This window comes from Culex pipiens, chromosome 3 (assembly GCF_016801865.2).
Source record: "Culex pipiens pallens isolate TS chromosome 3, TS_CPP_V2, whole genome shotgun sequence".
Lineage (NCBI taxonomy): Eukaryota > Metazoa > Arthropoda > Insecta > Diptera > Culicidae > Culex > Culex pipiens.
In genome coordinates, this window is record NC_068939.1 from 50,367,274 (window position 1) to 50,384,421 (window position 17,148).

The 17,148-nt window shown below is 43.2% G+C and overlaps 2 protein-coding genes across 2 annotated transcripts; both read left to right on the plus strand.

Moving 5' to 3' along the window:
• The first annotated feature begins 207 nt into the window (after positions 1-207).
• Positions 208-6,744, plus strand: LOC120413257 (uncharacterized protein K02A2.6-like). Its single transcript, XM_039573986.2, has 4 exons — positions 208-341; positions 1,448-2,837; positions 2,983-4,827; positions 4,886-6,744. Exons 2-4 carry the CDS (start codon positions 1,455-1,457, stop codon positions 6,155-6,157), a joined length of 4,500 nt encoding a protein of 1,499 aa, XP_039429920.1. The 5' UTR covers positions 208-341; positions 1,448-1,454; the 3' UTR covers positions 6,158-6,744.
• A 3,754-nt stretch (positions 6,745-10,498) lies between these two features.
• On the plus strand, positions 10,499-11,842 carry LOC120413256 (uncharacterized). The gene is made up of 3 exons (XM_039573985.2): positions 10,499-10,603; positions 10,665-10,777; positions 10,843-11,842. Exons 1-3 carry the CDS (start codon positions 10,580-10,582, stop codon positions 11,759-11,761), a joined length of 1,056 nt encoding a protein of 351 aa, XP_039429919.1. The 5' UTR covers positions 10,499-10,579; the 3' UTR covers positions 11,762-11,842.
• Positions 11,843-17,148: the final 5,306 nt, after the last annotated feature.

Here is a 17,148-nt window from a genome sequence, read left to right on the forward strand (position 1 = left end):
AAGGCGTAGATTACGAGATAAAATGTTGGTGTCTTTGACAAAGTTGCTTGGATTGGCAAGCCCAACAACTTTCTAGAAGACAAAAAAATCCCAAAAATACTCCTGAAAAGTTAGATTTCCAAAATCACCCTAATAGTGAACCACCCTAATTTCCAACCAAACCAAAAGTTGCCCCTTTCCATATGCAACAACCCAAGTAACTGTGAGATACTGTATATTATTGTAAGCTGGCAGCACTGCGGGACGCGCTTGTGACGCTCGCGTAACGCAACTCGCGTTCGGCACTTCCGCCTCGGTTGGCAGCTGTCACCGCAGTCAGAGTGCGAGCAGCAGCCGAAGTGGTAAGTTGTGACAGATTGTGCTGGGTGATTCTCGGCAACTTGGCTAAAATCCACAATGGCGATCCTGCCAGGAGCCAGAATTAATTGTTGTTGGAAAGTCGTTCGAGAATCACCCAGCACAGTTACGAACGTGGGGTGAGAAACAAAGCGAAAATCAATTAAAAAAACGGTATTTTGCTTGCGCCTCGCGAGATAGAAGAATGATCCGAGCGGGAACCTCAATCCGTGATTTTGAGGTTAGAATCGTCAAATTGCCGGAGTTGCAGATTGCGGTCCGTGGACCGCAAAGGCAAAAAAAAAAGGAAAAGATACCAGTGAATTGTCCAGAGTGGCCGCCAGGAAATGATCTGTTTAGGAATCGGACCAGGAGGGAAAGAATTGTCCGTTTGGGGATCAGATCGAGGCGGAAGTAACCGTCTGTTTACGATTCAGACCGGAATCGATGAAAATTGTCTGTTTCCGTATCAGACCGGGACGGAAGGAACCGTCTGTTTACGGATCAGACATGAATTGGAGGAAATTGTCTGTTTACGAATCAGACCGAGCCGGAAAGAACCGTCTGTTTACGAATCAGGCCGGAATCGGTGGAAATTGTCTGTTTGCGAGTCAGACCGGGATGGAAGGAACCGTCTGTTTACGAATCAGTCCGGATTCGGAGGAAATTGTCTGTTTACGAATCAGACTGAGCCGGAAGGAACCGTCTGTTTACGAATCAGACCGGAATTTGAGAAAATTATCTGTTTACGAATCAGACTGAGCCGGAAGAAACCGTCTGTTTACGAATCAGACTGAGCCGGAAGAAACCGTCTGTTTACGAATCAGGCCGAAATCGGTGGAAATTGTCTGTTTGCGAGTCAGACCGGGATGGAAGGAACCGTCTGTTTACGAGTCAGACCGGAATCGGAGGAAATTATCTGTTTGCGAATCAGAGCGGGACAGAAGGGACGTCTGATTGCCTCCAAGGAACTTGTCACGGAATCATAAATTGAACAGGAATGCGGATTTGTAAAGTGAACCAGGCCAACCGAATAAATTAACAGAAATAATTGAGAATTGAAAATTCTGTGGGGCTTACAAACCCTTTCCCTTTCTTAATTATTTTGCAGAATTCTGATGCAACACAACAGCACAAAGATGTTCTCGGCTGGAAGATACGTGCGAGTCCCAACGGGCTCCGGACACTGGACGATCAGCGAAGAGGAGGAGGAGATAAGGGATCAGACGGAACCCGTTGCAGCAAACGCTCAAAACGACGATACCGATCCTCCTCGGGCGAAAGGGCCGCTCGTGAACATCGATGCAAACAAAACGGGTCGCGAGGACAACCGAGCTTTCATGGAGCGATTGAACCAATTCGAAGGGGCACTCAATCAAATACAGGAGATGTTTGCTGCCAACCAACCTGGCCATTATGATTTGCCACCCCGCGAAGAATCCTGGAGCCACAACGCGCGAGGACAATCCATGGCTTCGGGGATCAACCTGCGCTTTGAGAGCATTCAACCCTTCCCTGAAGACATTCCCGGCAACCAGATGTGGGCCGAGTGGAACAAATTCATCGATCGATTCGAGATCTCGGTTTCGGTGGCGAACGTTGATGACCAGGTTAAGCGCGCGCAAATGTTGTTCCTGGCAATGGGACCAAAACTGCAGGGAATAATTACAGCTGGAAGACTTCGTCCCAGTCTCCAGGACCCCAACGCGTACGACCGGTTTGTGCACAACGTGGAACGCTATCTACATTCAATGATCGACCTGGATGCTGAACACGTCGCGTTCCAAAGCCTCAAGCAAGGTCCGGATGAACCGACCGTTGCATTCCACGCGCGCCTGATGGAGAAAGCGCGCCTCTGCAGATATAACAAGGTCGACCAAGATCGATTTGTTCGCAGCCAGTTGCTGGCCGGAATGAGCAACCAAGGTGTGGCGGACATGTGTCACAATCTCAGCATGAGTACTGCATCCATTTTGCAGATGGCCGGCCGCACTGAAACCCGCGCAAAGAAGTCAACCCCAGCGGAACCTGAAGAGAAGCTGCCTCAAGCATTCGCTGTCGAGCAGCGCTCACAAAGGTGGCGTGCGCCGGACTCTCGCTTCGAAGCAGCCGGAGTACGGAAAAGCCCAAAGCGTCTCGAGGAGGTCGGCAGATCTTGGCCCTACTACGAAAGTGGAAGTGGACGGGAAGATTCCAGGCGGGAAAAACGCAAGCACGAGGGTGTCTACGACCAGCGGAAGCGAGCGGTTGGGCATCGGGACAACGAAGGTGGTTACCGTAACGTTCAACGAGACGGAAGGAATGGAAGGGTCCGCGAACAAGACCGCCGCGGCCGATGCTCCAGGTGCAACAAATCTTATCACAAGTTCGGCACCTGCCCCGCGCTGGAGAGGAAGTGCCTTTCGTGCGGTGACGTAGGTCATTTTGCATCCGTTTGTCGGGCAAAGCAGGAGGCAAACAATGTCGAGCACTCCGGATGGACCGACGACGAGGACTCCAAGGTAATAAAAAAGTGAACTGACCCAGATGAGCGTTCTACCAGTAGTTAGTTCGGATAGGGTGGTGATGACTTAATTTTTTTGTTTTGGATTGGAAATACAAATCGATTCTTCATACCTAACTCTACATGGTTTTATTTTTCGCCAGATAAACGCACTCACACTCGCGGACGCGCTGATTAACCTTCGCCTGGGATCTTCGAGTCCCATCCAGTTCTTAATCGACTCCGGGGCGGACGTAAACTTAGTTGGTGGTAAGGACTGGATCAACCTAAAGCGGGAGTTTCATGCTGGCCAAGCGGTGCTCGAACCGATGGAAATACCAACGAAAAACCTGCGATCATATGCTTCAGCGAAGTCGATCACCGTCTCGTGTCGGTTCAAGGCCATTGCTGAGGTGGTCGGACATGCGAAACCCGTGATCGTAGCCGAATTTCTAGTTGTCGCAGATGGAGGCCAGTCCCTCCTGAGCCGATCAACAGCGAGTGATTTGCGGCTGCTGGAAGTTGGCCCGTCTGTTAACAACTGTAGCGTTGAAGAGTTCCCCAAAATGCCGGGCGTGTTGATTAAGTTCAGCGTCGACAAGTCGATCCCACCTACTAAAAACGCATATTACAACGTCCCAGCCGCCTACAGAGCGAGTGCTAGGGCACGACTGCAGGAAATGGAAGCCAAAGGGATAATAGAACGAGTGGTCAAGGCACCAGACTGGATCAGCGGATTGTCCGCGGTCGCTAAAGGCAAGGGGGACTTCAGGCTTGTTGTAAATATGCGTGCACCAAACAAGGCCATCAAGCGGGAATATTTCCGGTTGCCGTTGCTGGACGAGATACGGATCAAGCTCCACGGGGCGAAATACTTCTCGAAGTTGGACTTGTCCAGCGCTTTCTACCACCTGCAGCTACATCCCGAATCGAGAGACCTCACTACATTTCTGTCAGAAGACGGAATGTTCCGGTTCACACGGTTGCTGTTCGGGGTGAATGCGGCTCCTGAAATATTCCAGCGGGAAATGATCAGAATTTTCCGCGGAGTTGACAACATCATCGTTTATATCGATGATATTCTGATCTACGCGGACTGTATCGAAAAGCTGCGGAAAACGCTAACGGAAGTTCTGAAGATCCTTCGTGAGAACAACCTGACGGTGAACACAACCAAGTGCGAGTATGAGAAGACCCGAATCAAGTTTCTGGGACACGAGCTGGACCAGGAAGGATTCCACATCGACGAGCAGAAGATTCAGGACATCCGTCGGTTCAGACACCCATCGACCGTCTCCGAGCTGCGAAGCTTCCTTGGGTTGGCCTCATTCATGAGTCCGTACCTTGAGAAGTTCGCCGACACTGCAAGCCCCCTTTGGGCGGTAACCAGCGCAAATGCATGGTCGTGGGGTATCGACCAGGAAAGGGCGTTTCAGGGGTTGAAGGATCAAATTGTCCATTGCACTACCACTCTCGGGTATTTCTCCGAGAACGACACGACCATTTTATACACCGATGCCTCCCCGAAGGCGCTTGGAGCCGTTCTCGTTCAGCAGAGTAGTCAGCGGTCCCCACGAGTGATAAGTTTCGCATCAAAAGCCCTCACCCCGACTGAGAAACTGTACCCACAGAACCAGCGGGAGGCCTTGGCGGCAGTCTGGGCAGTTGAGCACTATTCTTACTTCCTTCTCGGGCGTCCTTTCGTTCTACGTACTGATGCACAGGGTGTCACGTTCATACTAGACCGCTCACGGGAGAACACGAAACGTGCTCTAACTCGTGCCGATGGATGGGCGCTTCGGTTGAGCCCCTACAAATTCCTGGTTGAACACGTGAGCGGTCGAGAAAACATCGCTGATCCCTCATCGCGACTATACGACGGGAACGATGGCCCGTTCGAGGAGGAAAACAGTCCGTGGGAGATCGCGTGCTTACAGGCGAACCAAGTCCAAATCTTGACGGAGGAGGAAATTAAGGCCGCTACGATCGATGACGATCAACTTCAAAAGGTAATATTGACAAAATAATTTAGTATTGCTTACGAACAGTACACCTTTCATTAAATAGGTGATGGACGCTCTGGACACGGGTTACTGGTCGCACCAGCTCAAGCTTTTCGAGTCCCTTTGTGACGAACTCACTGTGCGCGACGGCATCCTGATCAGGGCGGGTTGCGTGGTAATTCCCGAAACACTCCGTCAGAAAGCTCTGGCAGTTGCTCACGAGGGCCATCCGTCTGCCGCGAAACTGAAGAGCATCCTGAGAGAGCGCGTGTGGTGGCCTAGCATGAACAAGGATGCTGTTGCTTGGGTTGAATCTTGTGCGGTTTGTGCCACTAACGGTAGACCGGAAAAGCCCACTCCAATGCAGCGTTTTCTCGCTCCGAAAAACGTGTGGGAAACAATCGCACTCGACTTCAACGGGCCGTACTCGAGATTCGGAGGAATATATATCCTGGTAATCGTAGATTATCGTTCAAGGTTTGTAATCGCCAAGCCCGTTAAATCCACCAGCTTTGAAGAAACGAGGAAAGCTCTCGATTCTGTGTTTGAAAAAGAAGGCTACCCACAATGTATGAAGTCGGACAACGGTCCGCCGTTTAACGGCGAGGATTATCGACGGTACTGTGAAGGGCGCGGCATAAGGACTGTCTTCTCTACTCCACTCTACCCGCAGCAAAATGGGCTGGCGGAGGTTTCCATGAAGCTTATAAACAAGTCGATGATCGCTGCCGCCACGAACAACACAAGCTACGTCGACGAGTTGAACGCCGCTGTTAACGCGCATAATGCAGCCGCACACGCAGTCACGAAGATCCCGCCAGAGGAAGTGATGACGCGACGAAAAATCCGTCGAGGACTGCCTCTTGTATGTCCCGGACAATCTTCATTCGATGACAACGTTCTTGATTCGCGAGACCGGGAGTCAAAAATGCTCGCCAAGGAACGAGAAGATCAAAAGCGAAGTGCGCGTGAGTGTCGAGTCAAGTTAGGAGATTCGGTGGTGATCGAGCGGCAAACTCGCGCGAAGGGGGAATCACGATTTTATCCGCGCAAGTACTGTGTAACCGGGGAAAACAACGGAATGCTAGTACTTTGTGATGATGCGGGTCAAGTGCTTAAAAGGCACGTCTCTCAAACCAGGAAAGTTAGCGAATGGCGGCCCAAAGCAAATGACCTGGAAAAGGACAAGGAGGACGCTACTCGGCCGGAAACAGCTTTGCAGCAGCATCAGGCTCAGCAACCAACTCGTGAAACTGCACCAATCCAGCGTCCAGGAAGGGAAAAACGAGTTCCAAGCCACTTGAAAGATTTCGTTTTTGTTGCGGAGCAGCAATAACTGGATTTTGTGATCATTCTTTTTCGAAAAATTCACTTTGTTTCGCACGATCAGGGTATCGGCAAAGGGAACGTGGGGAACGGTCAGTGGGACAATGAGTGTTCTTGAAAGATAGACACTTCAATAATTCGCAAATAAACTCAGGTCGGATCAGAATATTGTTTCCTTGACTAACTGAACTGATTATTTTTACAACGATGAGAGAAAAAGGTAAACATTGAGATGACGTTTCTTGCCCCACTGCAAAGAGGGAAGGGAATGACAGAATGACGTTTATAATCCCACTGCAAAAAGAAAGTGCGAACGCCCCGTGGGAAAAACCTGGCGCGGAATGTCCTCGGTAAATCGTCAGAGACAAAAAGACACTTCTCAAAACTCAAAGTTTCCTAGATGTAGTTTATGCTGAGGGAGGGGGATGTGAGATACTGTATATTATTGTAAGCTGGCAGCACTGCGGGACGCGCTTGTGACGCTCGCGTAACGCAACTCGCGTTCGGCACTTCCGCCTCGGTTGGCAGCTGTCACCGCAGTCAGAGTGCGAGCAGCAGCCGAAGTGGTAAGTTGTGACAGATTGTGCTGGGTGATTCTCGGCAACTTGGCTAAAATCCACAGTAACCATCCAGCACTAAATAACAGTCACTGTTCAGCCCTTAATGCGCTTTCATAGCTGCAAGTAAAAGCTAAACGGTTTTTACTTCAGCACCAACAGCTACCCAGTCACGGCATTCTAGCAGGATTCTTACAGAATTCTAGCAGAGTTTACTAGATTTTTGCCATCATTCTGTAAGTTTCCTGCCATCATTCTCACAGAATTCTGGCTCAAATGCAATAACGGGTTATGGCAGAAGCCGGTGAAATCAACCGGTTTTGTTAGAATCCTGCTAGAATTATGCTAGATCCATCTGACAGGCTATTCTGCTAGAATGCTGCTAGAATTTTGCTAGAAATGTTCGGTTAAAATTTTTGTGAGAATCCTGCTAGAATTTTGTCAGAATGTTATTGCTGAAAATATTTCAGCAAAATAAAAGCTGTGTTTTGTTTCACACGAAATTTATTTCTATTTGTATTACAAAATTATTGCACTGCACTCAGATTCCCTGCAATACCAACATAGAGGCAGCTGTTGTTCTTCCGAGACAACTGTTTTGTTCCGTTATCCGATCTGCACGAGTTGAGAAGGTTTTTCCTTGATGCCGAGTATGAGGAATCGGAACTCCCAGTTCCAGGCCGGATTGTCGCCAGTACCGCAGAGCCACATCTACAAAGAGAACCAGAGAAGGTCGGTTAAACATGCGGAGAAGTAAGTTGAGGTCATCGCCATAATGATTGAAATTCGTAACAGGTGTCGCAATTTTCGGAGTGGATGCTTACCTGCGAAGGGATTTTGTAATTTGCCAGCAAATCATAGGATTCCGACCTCGGTTCCGATGGGATTTTAAGATTGTCATCGGAGCTCGAAATAACAAAATGGCCGCCGGTGCATGGGATGTTTGCCCAGACGGACACCCGTTTGTGGCCACTTTTGAAGCCCCGTGACAGCGATTTGGCCATAACATGACTTCTGCGATTCTGCTTCCGATTGGTCCCACAAACTAAACCAAGCAGGTTTTCGACGTTGATGTTGCTCCCGAAAAAAAACGTGCTCAAATGGTCGAGGTAGAATAAAACGTGTGAAAATTGAACTTGTTGAAACACGAACTGAACCGGTACAAGGCCAGCCAATCAGCGAGCAGTTTTTCCTGTAAGAAAATTCATACAAAATTCTAACAGAATTCTGACAGGGCTGCTAGAATGATTCTAGCAGGATTCTAACAGAACCAATTCTGTAAGAAAATCTCGTGTCTGGGTACTATAGTGCTGAATAGTGGCCGCTTTTGGACTTTTCTCGGCTGTTTAAGTGCTGGCCCCTACTGTTTTCGATCCAACCCTGCACAAAACGTAAAAAAAATGGGAGGAGCAAAAATGTTGCTCTCTCTCCCTTTCCTCTCTCGCCATGTTCTATTTTTGGGTTTGTTTACAATTACTACGTTACCGACTCAGGTGATCCGAGTGAGGGATGATTTTTTTTTTTTTTTGCTCGAACTTGACCTGTTGGAGATTTGATGCCCGATGGTGGAAATTGTTGTCGCTGATGTCCGTGAGCCCGAGCTTTCAAGCATAAATGAAAGGTCCGAGGATGCTTTACAGGTACTTGTAAACTAGTTGCTGATACAGTAAGTGCCAGAGGGATTACGGGTAGTGTTTTTTGATGATCTATTTTAATGCAGTGAATTCGTTTCGATTCATAAAACATATTTTGTGTTGTTCGTTTTGAATTCTACGTTTATTTATTCAATTTTTAAATTTAACAACACATATCCGATCTACACTCGGCTCAACACTCCGTATTTTGGAACCGCGCACATATTTTCCACAGTTAACGTTTTCCTGAAAATTCTAATGACGTGTGATGAGTCCGGCGTCCACCCCGAACAGCTTGTTACGCTGGAAATGTTGCAGGCCTTATTTGTGCCGCTTTTGAAATGAATACACACGCCTGTTACCTTGCCTGGTACAGATTTTAAAGACAATTATGGTTGTTAAACTTACCCAAGTAACCATCCAGCACTAACAAAAGTCACAAATCAGCAGTAAATTGGCACCTCTATTGCTGATTAGCCATTCAACAGCATTGGTTAATGCGAATCAGCACTTATTTAACAGCACAGTCAAAAGCTGTTATAGTGCTGATTTAAAGCCACGACTGGCAACACCTTCCAGATTTTTTATAAAACTGGCAACACGATTCTGGTTATGAGTGAAGAGTGAGAGAGAGGGAAAAAGCAAAACAAACTGTTCGCTCACTCAGGCCCCTTCAAGTGGGCAGATATTTTTGAAAATTCGCTCAAATCTTTCCTTATTTTGCAATCTTTTCATGTAAGTATGTGAAATAACTCTAAACATTACCAGTTTTTAACATAATTAATTTTCAGTTTCCCAACATCGTCTCGTTTCAACCATTCCAGTGAAAAGGCAGCTGGTGGTCCTGCGATCAGCCCCACCCGGGTAATGCTGCAGCATTCGATGGCCCGTGGGATGTCCGGAACGTGCAAGGAAGTTGAATGTACGCTGTTCGACGACGATCCGGGAGGCAGAAATTTGGTTTACGTGAACCGTGCGAAAAATAGCTGAATAAAAACATTGTCCTAGGAGGTAACTGTAGGACAATCAAATAAATGTAAAAAGTGATTCATTGTACACAAAAATGCTTTATAGATAAATAAGGTTTGTCAAATAAATCAATTGTTTTCCATTGGTTTCAAAAAAAGAGAAGAGAAAAACTTGTGATTTTGTGTTGACACGAACTAATAACCAGCTATAAAAACACATCAAACATTACTTCTCATTTAGCCGTGAGGACACGGGCTCTGGAATCACCACATCAGCGACGTCAACTACCATAATCACACAGATCTTCTAAAAATAATCGTCTTCGTTCATTCAGCAGGCAGTCGGTAACGCAGTATAGTAAACAAACCAAAAATAGAATAGAGAGAGCGTGGGGCGAGCAACATTTTTGCCTCTCTGTTTATTTTTTATTTTGACATTTTCCGCAGGGTTGGACATCAAAAGTAGAGAACAGCACTAAACCAGCCGAGTAAAGTCCAAAAGCGGCCATTATTCAGCACTATAGTAGCTGTCAGTGCTGAGGCAAAAACTGTTTAGCTTTTACCCGTAGCTGTAAAAGCGCATTTAGTGCCGAAGTATAGCTGGTTATTAGTGCTGGATGGTTACTTGGGTACCTATTTGTATCATAATTTGGTGATCTCAAGAAAAACTCGCAGTTTCCCACGGTTGGAATGAAATAATAAAATGTTTTCATGCCGTCTCCCTCGCTCTACCGTTCCGAATATAAACAAAGCTTACACTGTTGCCAGTTTCATGAAAACTTACAAACAGAGTTGCCAGCCGCCGCACTTAAACAGCACTATCTCAGCTATCTTGAATGCTACGCCCACAATGCTAATTAGCACTTGCACGTGCTGTTGCATGGCAATCTTGCATTAGGATTGCTGATTTATTGCTGTTTTATGATTTTTCCTAGTGCTGGATGGTTACTTGGGAACTCTTCTGAAAGCACCAAAGCTCCAAAACTTCATCATTTTACGGAAAATCCATTTTCCACTTAATTTTGTGATCTGGACCACTGTGCAGTGTCAAACCACCGGGGTTTTAGTGTAATCGAGTTCAGCAGACTGTTCTTACATTCTGATCTATTTGCGTTCGGCCGGTTCGGCCTTTTCGACAATTCCATAATTTTGTTTACTTTCAAAATCGGCAACCAATCAAAATAGTGCCTCGTTTTGATTCTTGACCCAACTTGCACTTGTGTTCCACTCGTTTTATTGCAAACTCTTCGTACTATTTCCGTGCGCAATCGTGATGGGTGACTCACATCCGAACTCGGTAAAGTGGTTTCTTATCAGTGCACTTTATATTCGATAGAACTAACCACTTTTCATTGCAGCCATTTGGAGACTTTCCAAAAGGAAGACCACCTATACGATCGAAGAAACCGGCACCGGCACTAGCATCAGAGGAATCCGAAACTTTGTCTGATGTTTTGATGGATACGTCCAGGTTAGTTCTTTCATTAATAACCTGGTTTATTTTTTGCGATATGAAGCATTTTTTCAAATTTCCAGTCAATCTCTGCACCACTCGATTGCGGAATCTTCGTCCCATCAGGATGTAGATGCCAGCATTGACGGAGACGACTCGAGACGGTCGGTAGAACCGGACGAGTTGGAGATGGACTCGCCTCCACAGGACAAATCAACGTCCAGAAGAAGCTCTAGCTACACGGAACCGACCACACCGCTAAAGGAAAGCCCCAAGAAACAGTCGAAAGGTGCCACTCCAGGACCGGAAGCTGAAAGTAGTAACACTTCGCTACTAGCGATTGCTGGAGTAGTTATAGTAGTAGTAGCGGCGGTGGCAATTGCAAAGCTTTGGCTGTCCAAAACACCCTCATTTAAACCCCAGCACTGTGACCAATTCGTGACGCAACTCCGTCCCAAGTATCCCACGATCGATCCGATGCTGTGGACCACGCTCAACGTCAGCGTCAACCGAGCGCTGTACAGAAAACCTGGCGAACCATCCACATTTGTGTTCCTGTACGATTCCGCCACGGTCCGCCAGAGTCTCGTCGAGGACATCATCGGCATCACGTCCAAGTGCTTCGACAACACCCGACCGATCCGGCTGACCAGCGCAGACTTTGAGACGCCCGATATTGCCGCCGATTACAGCGCGTTCCTGCACCGGTACAAGCCGCAGCTGGAAGAGCGCGGCATTATGGTGGTGCAAGACTTGGACCAGGTTCCGGCGAAGGCTGCCCGGGCTCTGTTCACGATCTGCGACTCGTACGGGCCGCTGGTCGAGCGAGCGGTCATCTTCTTCACGATTGATATCTCGCGACGTGCGGAGGAGGATCCGGATCAGTCACCGACGGCGATAGCGGAAAAGTTGCTGCAAGACCAGTGGCGCAACGGGCTGAAAGTGGACACGCTGGTGCCGCTGCTGGTGCGGCTGACGGAGAATGTGTTTAAAATTATTTGAGCGAGTGAGAGTTGTTGGTTCCTTTTTGATTGTTTCAATCGTTTGATTTGAATTGATGAATAAATATAAATTTACATAAGATTTTTTTATTCCATTGTTTAGTTGAACTTGTTCTTTCGTAAGGCTAGTACGCAGCCCGAGTTCGCATAATTGTCCCATATGAGCAATTCTCTACCAAAACCGGAAATGGATTTTATTTGTATTTTTTGATTTGGCTCAAACTTTGTGGGGGCCTTCCCTATGACCAAATAAGCTATTTTGTGTCATTGGTTCACCCATACAAGTCTCCATACAATTTTGGCTGCTGTCCATACAAAAATGGTACGTACATATTCAAACAGCTGTAACTTTTGAGTGAATTTTCTGATCAATTTGGTGTCTTCTGCAAAGTTGAAGGTATTGTTGAGGACTATTGAGAAGAAAAAAGGTACACGGAAAAAAAATTTGCAGATTTTTGTATCAACTTCACAAAAAACTCAATTTCCCAAAATGCTTATTTTTTGTTTTCGATATTTTTTGATATGTTTTAGGGGACAAAAACCCGCAACTTTTGAGCTATAGAGAAACATGGTCAAAAAATCTGCCGCCGAGTTATGATTTTTTGAAAAAATAGTGATTTTTGGAAAAAATCGAAATTTCATGCAAAAACAAATTTGATGTAATTTTTTAATGTAAAATTGAATTAAAAGTACCTTACAGATTTTTTGATAAAGGGCTCTGTTTTCAAGATATAGCGACCGAAAGTTTTATTTTAGCGAAATATTTGCAGTTTTTCGATTTTTTAAAATAGTGACCATGAGTGACCATTTCTAAAATATTTTTATTGAAAAGTTCAGAATATTTTGGAAATTTTTAAATTAGGACTAACATTTTAAAAGGGTAAAACATTGAATATTACGCCCATTTAAAATGTTAGTCTTGATTTAAAAAAATTCAAAATATTTTTTTCGAAGAGATCGGAAAATTTCACGAATGTTTCATGTTTTAACATTGAAAATCGGACCATTAGTTGCTGAGATATCGACATTAGAAAATGGTGGGTTGTTTTGGTGAGACTTAGAAAACTTCAATTTTCCTGTTTCTTTTCCTTAAAGCGGCTGTATCTCAGCAACCAGAGGTCCAATCTTCAATGTCTCTTAGACAATTTCATAGCAAATTTTCTGAACTTTTCAATAAAAATATTTTTAGAAATGGTCACTCATGGTCACTATTTTTAAAAATCAAAAAACTGCAAATATTTCGCTAAAATCAAACTTTCGGTGGCTATATCTTGAAAACAGAGCCCTTTATCAAAAAATCTGTAAAGTACTTTTCGATTGTAAATTCAATTTTACATTAAAAAATTACATCAAATTTGTTTTTGCATGAAATTTCGATTTTTTCCAAAAATCACTATTTTTTTCAAAAAATCATAACTCGGCGGCAGATTTTTTGACCATGTTTCTCTATAGCTCAAAAGTTGCGGGTTTTTGTCCCCTAAAACATATCAAAAAATCTCGAAAATAAAAAAATACGTATTTTGGGAAATTGAGTTTTTGATCGATTCGGTGTCTTGGGCAAAGTTATAGGTATGGATAAAGACTACACTGCCGTTCTACGCATAATTGTCCCATGTCATTTTTGGTCGATTGTGACTTTTTGTCATTGTTAGGTTTAGTTTGACGTTTACTTTTCGAAAAACAAATAAAATCTAGTACTTTGTTCGGAAAATCCTTGAAAACAACACCAAGTCTGTTTGTCCCATCGTTGTACCATTACGCATAATTGTCCCACCAAGTATTTTCTTTCACGGAATCATTAGTTTTACGACGCATTACACGCAAAACGGACATTAGGTATAAATTCCTAATTTTTAGGTATAATCGAACCTGACTGCAATAAGGTATTTTATTACTAATCGGCTATTAGTAATAAAATTACTAGTCGCGTTTTAGTACGAGAATTCCTAAATTTTAGGTATAATTGAAGAACCAATATACCTAAATTTTAGGTATTTTCTGGAAAAGTGAGGGAACCAAAATTACTAATATTTAGGTATAATCCAAGATGGCGGACCATGATTATTACTAAATTCTAGGTATAAAAACCTAAAATTTAGGTATTTTCTGGAAAAGTGTGGAATCCAAAATTACTGATATTCAGGTATAATCCAAGATGGCGGACCATTATTATTCCTAATTTTTAGGTATAAATACCTAAATTTGAGGTATTTTCAGAAAAAGTGAGGGATCCAAAATTACTAATATTTAGGTATAATCCAAGATGGCGGGCCATGATTATTCCTTATTTTTAGGTATAAATACCTAAATTTGAGGTATTTTCTGGAAAAGTGAGGGATCCAAAATTACTGATATTCAGGTATAATCCAAGATGGCGGACCATTATTATTCCTAATTTCTAGGCATAAATACCTAAAATTTAGGTATGTTCTGGAAAACTTCGGGATTCAACATTACTTATTTTTAGGTATAATCCAAGATGGCGGACCATGATTATTACTAAATTCTAGGCATAAATACCTAAAATTTAGGTATTTTCTGGAAGAGTCAGGGATCCAAAATAACTTTTATTTAGGTATAATCCATGATGGCGGACCACGATTATTCTTTATTTTAAGTGTAAAAACCTAAATTTGAGATATTTTCTGGAAAAGTAAGGGATCCAAAATAACTGATATTCAGGTATAATTCAAGATGGCGGACCATGATTATTACTAAATTCTAGGCATAAATGCCTGAATTTGAGATATTTTCTGGAAAAGTAAGCGCTCAAGGTATAATTCAAGATGTCGGACCACGATTATTCCTAATTTCTAGGCATAAATATCTAAATTTTGGGTATTTTCTAGAAAAGTAAGGAAACCAAAATAACTTATATTTAGGAATAATCAAAGATAAAATTAGGTATTATCCAAGAGATATGCAGGCAGAAGAAAACAATGGTCTAAATGATATTTATATTTTTATTTACATAAAAAACAACTTTTTTATAAATGTTCTTACCTAAAAATACATTTATGATGATTTGAATATTTTATTATTTTAATATTTTGATGTTTTAATATTTTAATATTTTAATATTTTAAATTTTTAATATTTTAATACTTTAATATTTTATTATTTTAATATTTTAATATTTTAAGATTTTAAGATTTTAATATTTTAAGATTTTAAGATTTTAATATTATAATATTTTAATATTTTAATATTTTAATATTTTAATATTTTAATATTTTAATATTTTAATATTTTAATATTTTAATATTTTAATATTTTAATATTTTAATATTTTAATATTTTAATATTTTAATATTTTAATATTTTAATATTTTAATATTTTAATATTTCATATTTTAATATTTTAATATTTTAATATTGTAATATTTTAATATTTTAATATTTTAATATTTTAATATTTTAATATTTTAATTTTTTAACCTTCCTACGGTATTGGGGTCCTTTTCGGCCTTTTTGGAAATTAAATTTGCCATAACTTTTGTTATATACATGCTAGAGCCTTCAAATTTTCTGACATTAAATTTATAGTATAAATACACATTTCACAAAACAAAAATACCTCGGACGACCCCTAGGGGAGCGTCCATAACAAAAGTTACTTTAAAGGTATTGGGGTCCTTTTCGACCCCAAACTTTAAAAAATCGTCAAAAATCCAGTTTTTGACCGATTCCGGTTCTTTTGGTCACAAATGAAAGCTTAGAACGTCCCCTTTCCGAAACCGACCCGGAAAACCGGATTTGGTCACTGTGGCCACCGGGAATCGGCTACAACCAAAAAAAGGCCTTTCTGAGACCCCAACTTTGACGGCCTGTATCTCCGGCAAATTTAAACCAATCAGGATGCTCCGGGTTGCATTCGACAGGTATATACCTGTAATTTGACCACAAATATTAATATCAGGGCCAGGTGACCTACCGGTTCTGGAAATCCGGAACATCCGAAAAGTTCATATTTTACTGTTTTTCACGTATATGTGATACCAATACTCTCTTGATAGTTGAAATTGATCCATAAAACTTACTATACAATACACGATTGCCAGAACCACTCTGGAGTATTAGTGGCCACTTCCGGGTAACCTGGAACCGGTTCCCGGGTACCCGATGAACGGCCAATTTGATTTTTTTGTTGAAAACCCATCATGTCGCATATCAAACTTCATGAAATTGAAAGATATGTCCATCTTTGGTAATGCCGTTAATCGCTGTGCCATCCTGGCCAATCTGGAACCGGTTACCGGTGGCGCCTTGGGGACACTTCCGGAATATGAGAGAAACCCCATCATCCGACATATCAAACTTCATGAAATTGAAAGATATGTCAATTTACGGTCATGCCATTGTTCGCTGACCCTTTCTGGCCAATCTGGAACCGGTTACCGGTGGCCCCTTGGGGACACTTCCGGAATATGAGAGAAACCCTGTCATCCGACATATCAAACTTCATGAAATTGAAAGATATGTCAATCTACGGTCATGCCGTTGTTCGCTGACCCATCCTGGCCAATCTGGAACCGGTTCCCAGTGGCCCCTTGGGGACATTCCAGGGATATGAGAGAAACCCTATCATCCGCCATATCAAACTTCATGAAATTGAAAGATATGTCAATCCACGGTCATGCGAATGTTCGCTGACCCATCATGGTCATTCTGGAACCGGTTACCGGTAGCCCCTTGGGGACACTCCCGGAATATGAGAGAAACCTTATCATCCGACATATCAAACTTCATGAAATTGAAAGATTTGTCTATTTACGGTCATGCCGTTGTTCGCTGACCCATTGTGGCCAATCTGGAACCGGTTACCGGTGGCCCCTTGGGGACACTCCCGGAATATGAAAGTAACCCTACCATCCGACATATCAAACTTCATGAAATTGAAAACTACGTCAATCTACGGACATGGCGTTGTTCGCTGACCGTTGGTTGACATATCTTTCAATTTCATGAAGTTTGATATGTCGGATGATAGGGTTTCTCTCATATTCCGGAAGTGGTCCCAAGGGGCCACCAGTAACCGGTTCCAAATTGACCTGGATGGTTCAGCGAACATTTTCATGACCGTAGATTGACATAAATTTCAATTTCATGAAGTTTGATAAGTCGGATGATAGGGTTTCTCTCATATTCCAGAAGTGGTCCCAAGGGGCCACCAGTAACCGGTTCCAAATTGGCCAGGATGGGTCAGCGAACATTGTCATGACCGTAGATTAACATATCTTTCAATTTCATGAAGTTAGATATGTCGGATGATGGGGTTTCTCTCATATTCCGGGAGTGTCCCCAAAGGGGCTACCGGTAGCCGGTTCCAAATTGACCAGGATGGTTCAGCGAACATTGGCATGAACGTAGATTGACATATCTTTCAAT

Bases quoted from the DNA above. Each gene is read 5' to 3' on its own strand.
- LOC120413257 (XM_039573986.2), top strand. From the start codon at position 1,455: ATGCAACACAACAGCACAAAGATGTTCTCGGCTGGAAGATACGTGCGA. The intron at 2,838-2,982 runs GTAATAAAAAAG...ATTTTTCGCCAG, and splicing joins CCGACGACGAGGACTCCAAG to ATAAACGCACTCACACTCGC. The intron at 4,828-4,885 runs GTAATATTGACA...TTCATTAAATAG, and splicing joins ATGACGATCAACTTCAAAAG to GTGATGGACGCTCTGGACAC.
- LOC120413256 (XM_039573985.2), top strand. From the start codon at position 10,580: ATGGGTGACTCACATCCGAACTCG. The intron at 10,604-10,664 runs GTAAAGTGGTTT...TTTTCATTGCAG, and splicing joins GTGACTCACATCCGAACTCG to CCATTTGGAGACTTTCCAAA. The intron at 10,778-10,842 runs GTTAGTTCTTTC...TCAAATTTCCAG, and splicing joins GTTTTGATGGATACGTCCAG to TCAATCTCTGCACCACTCGA.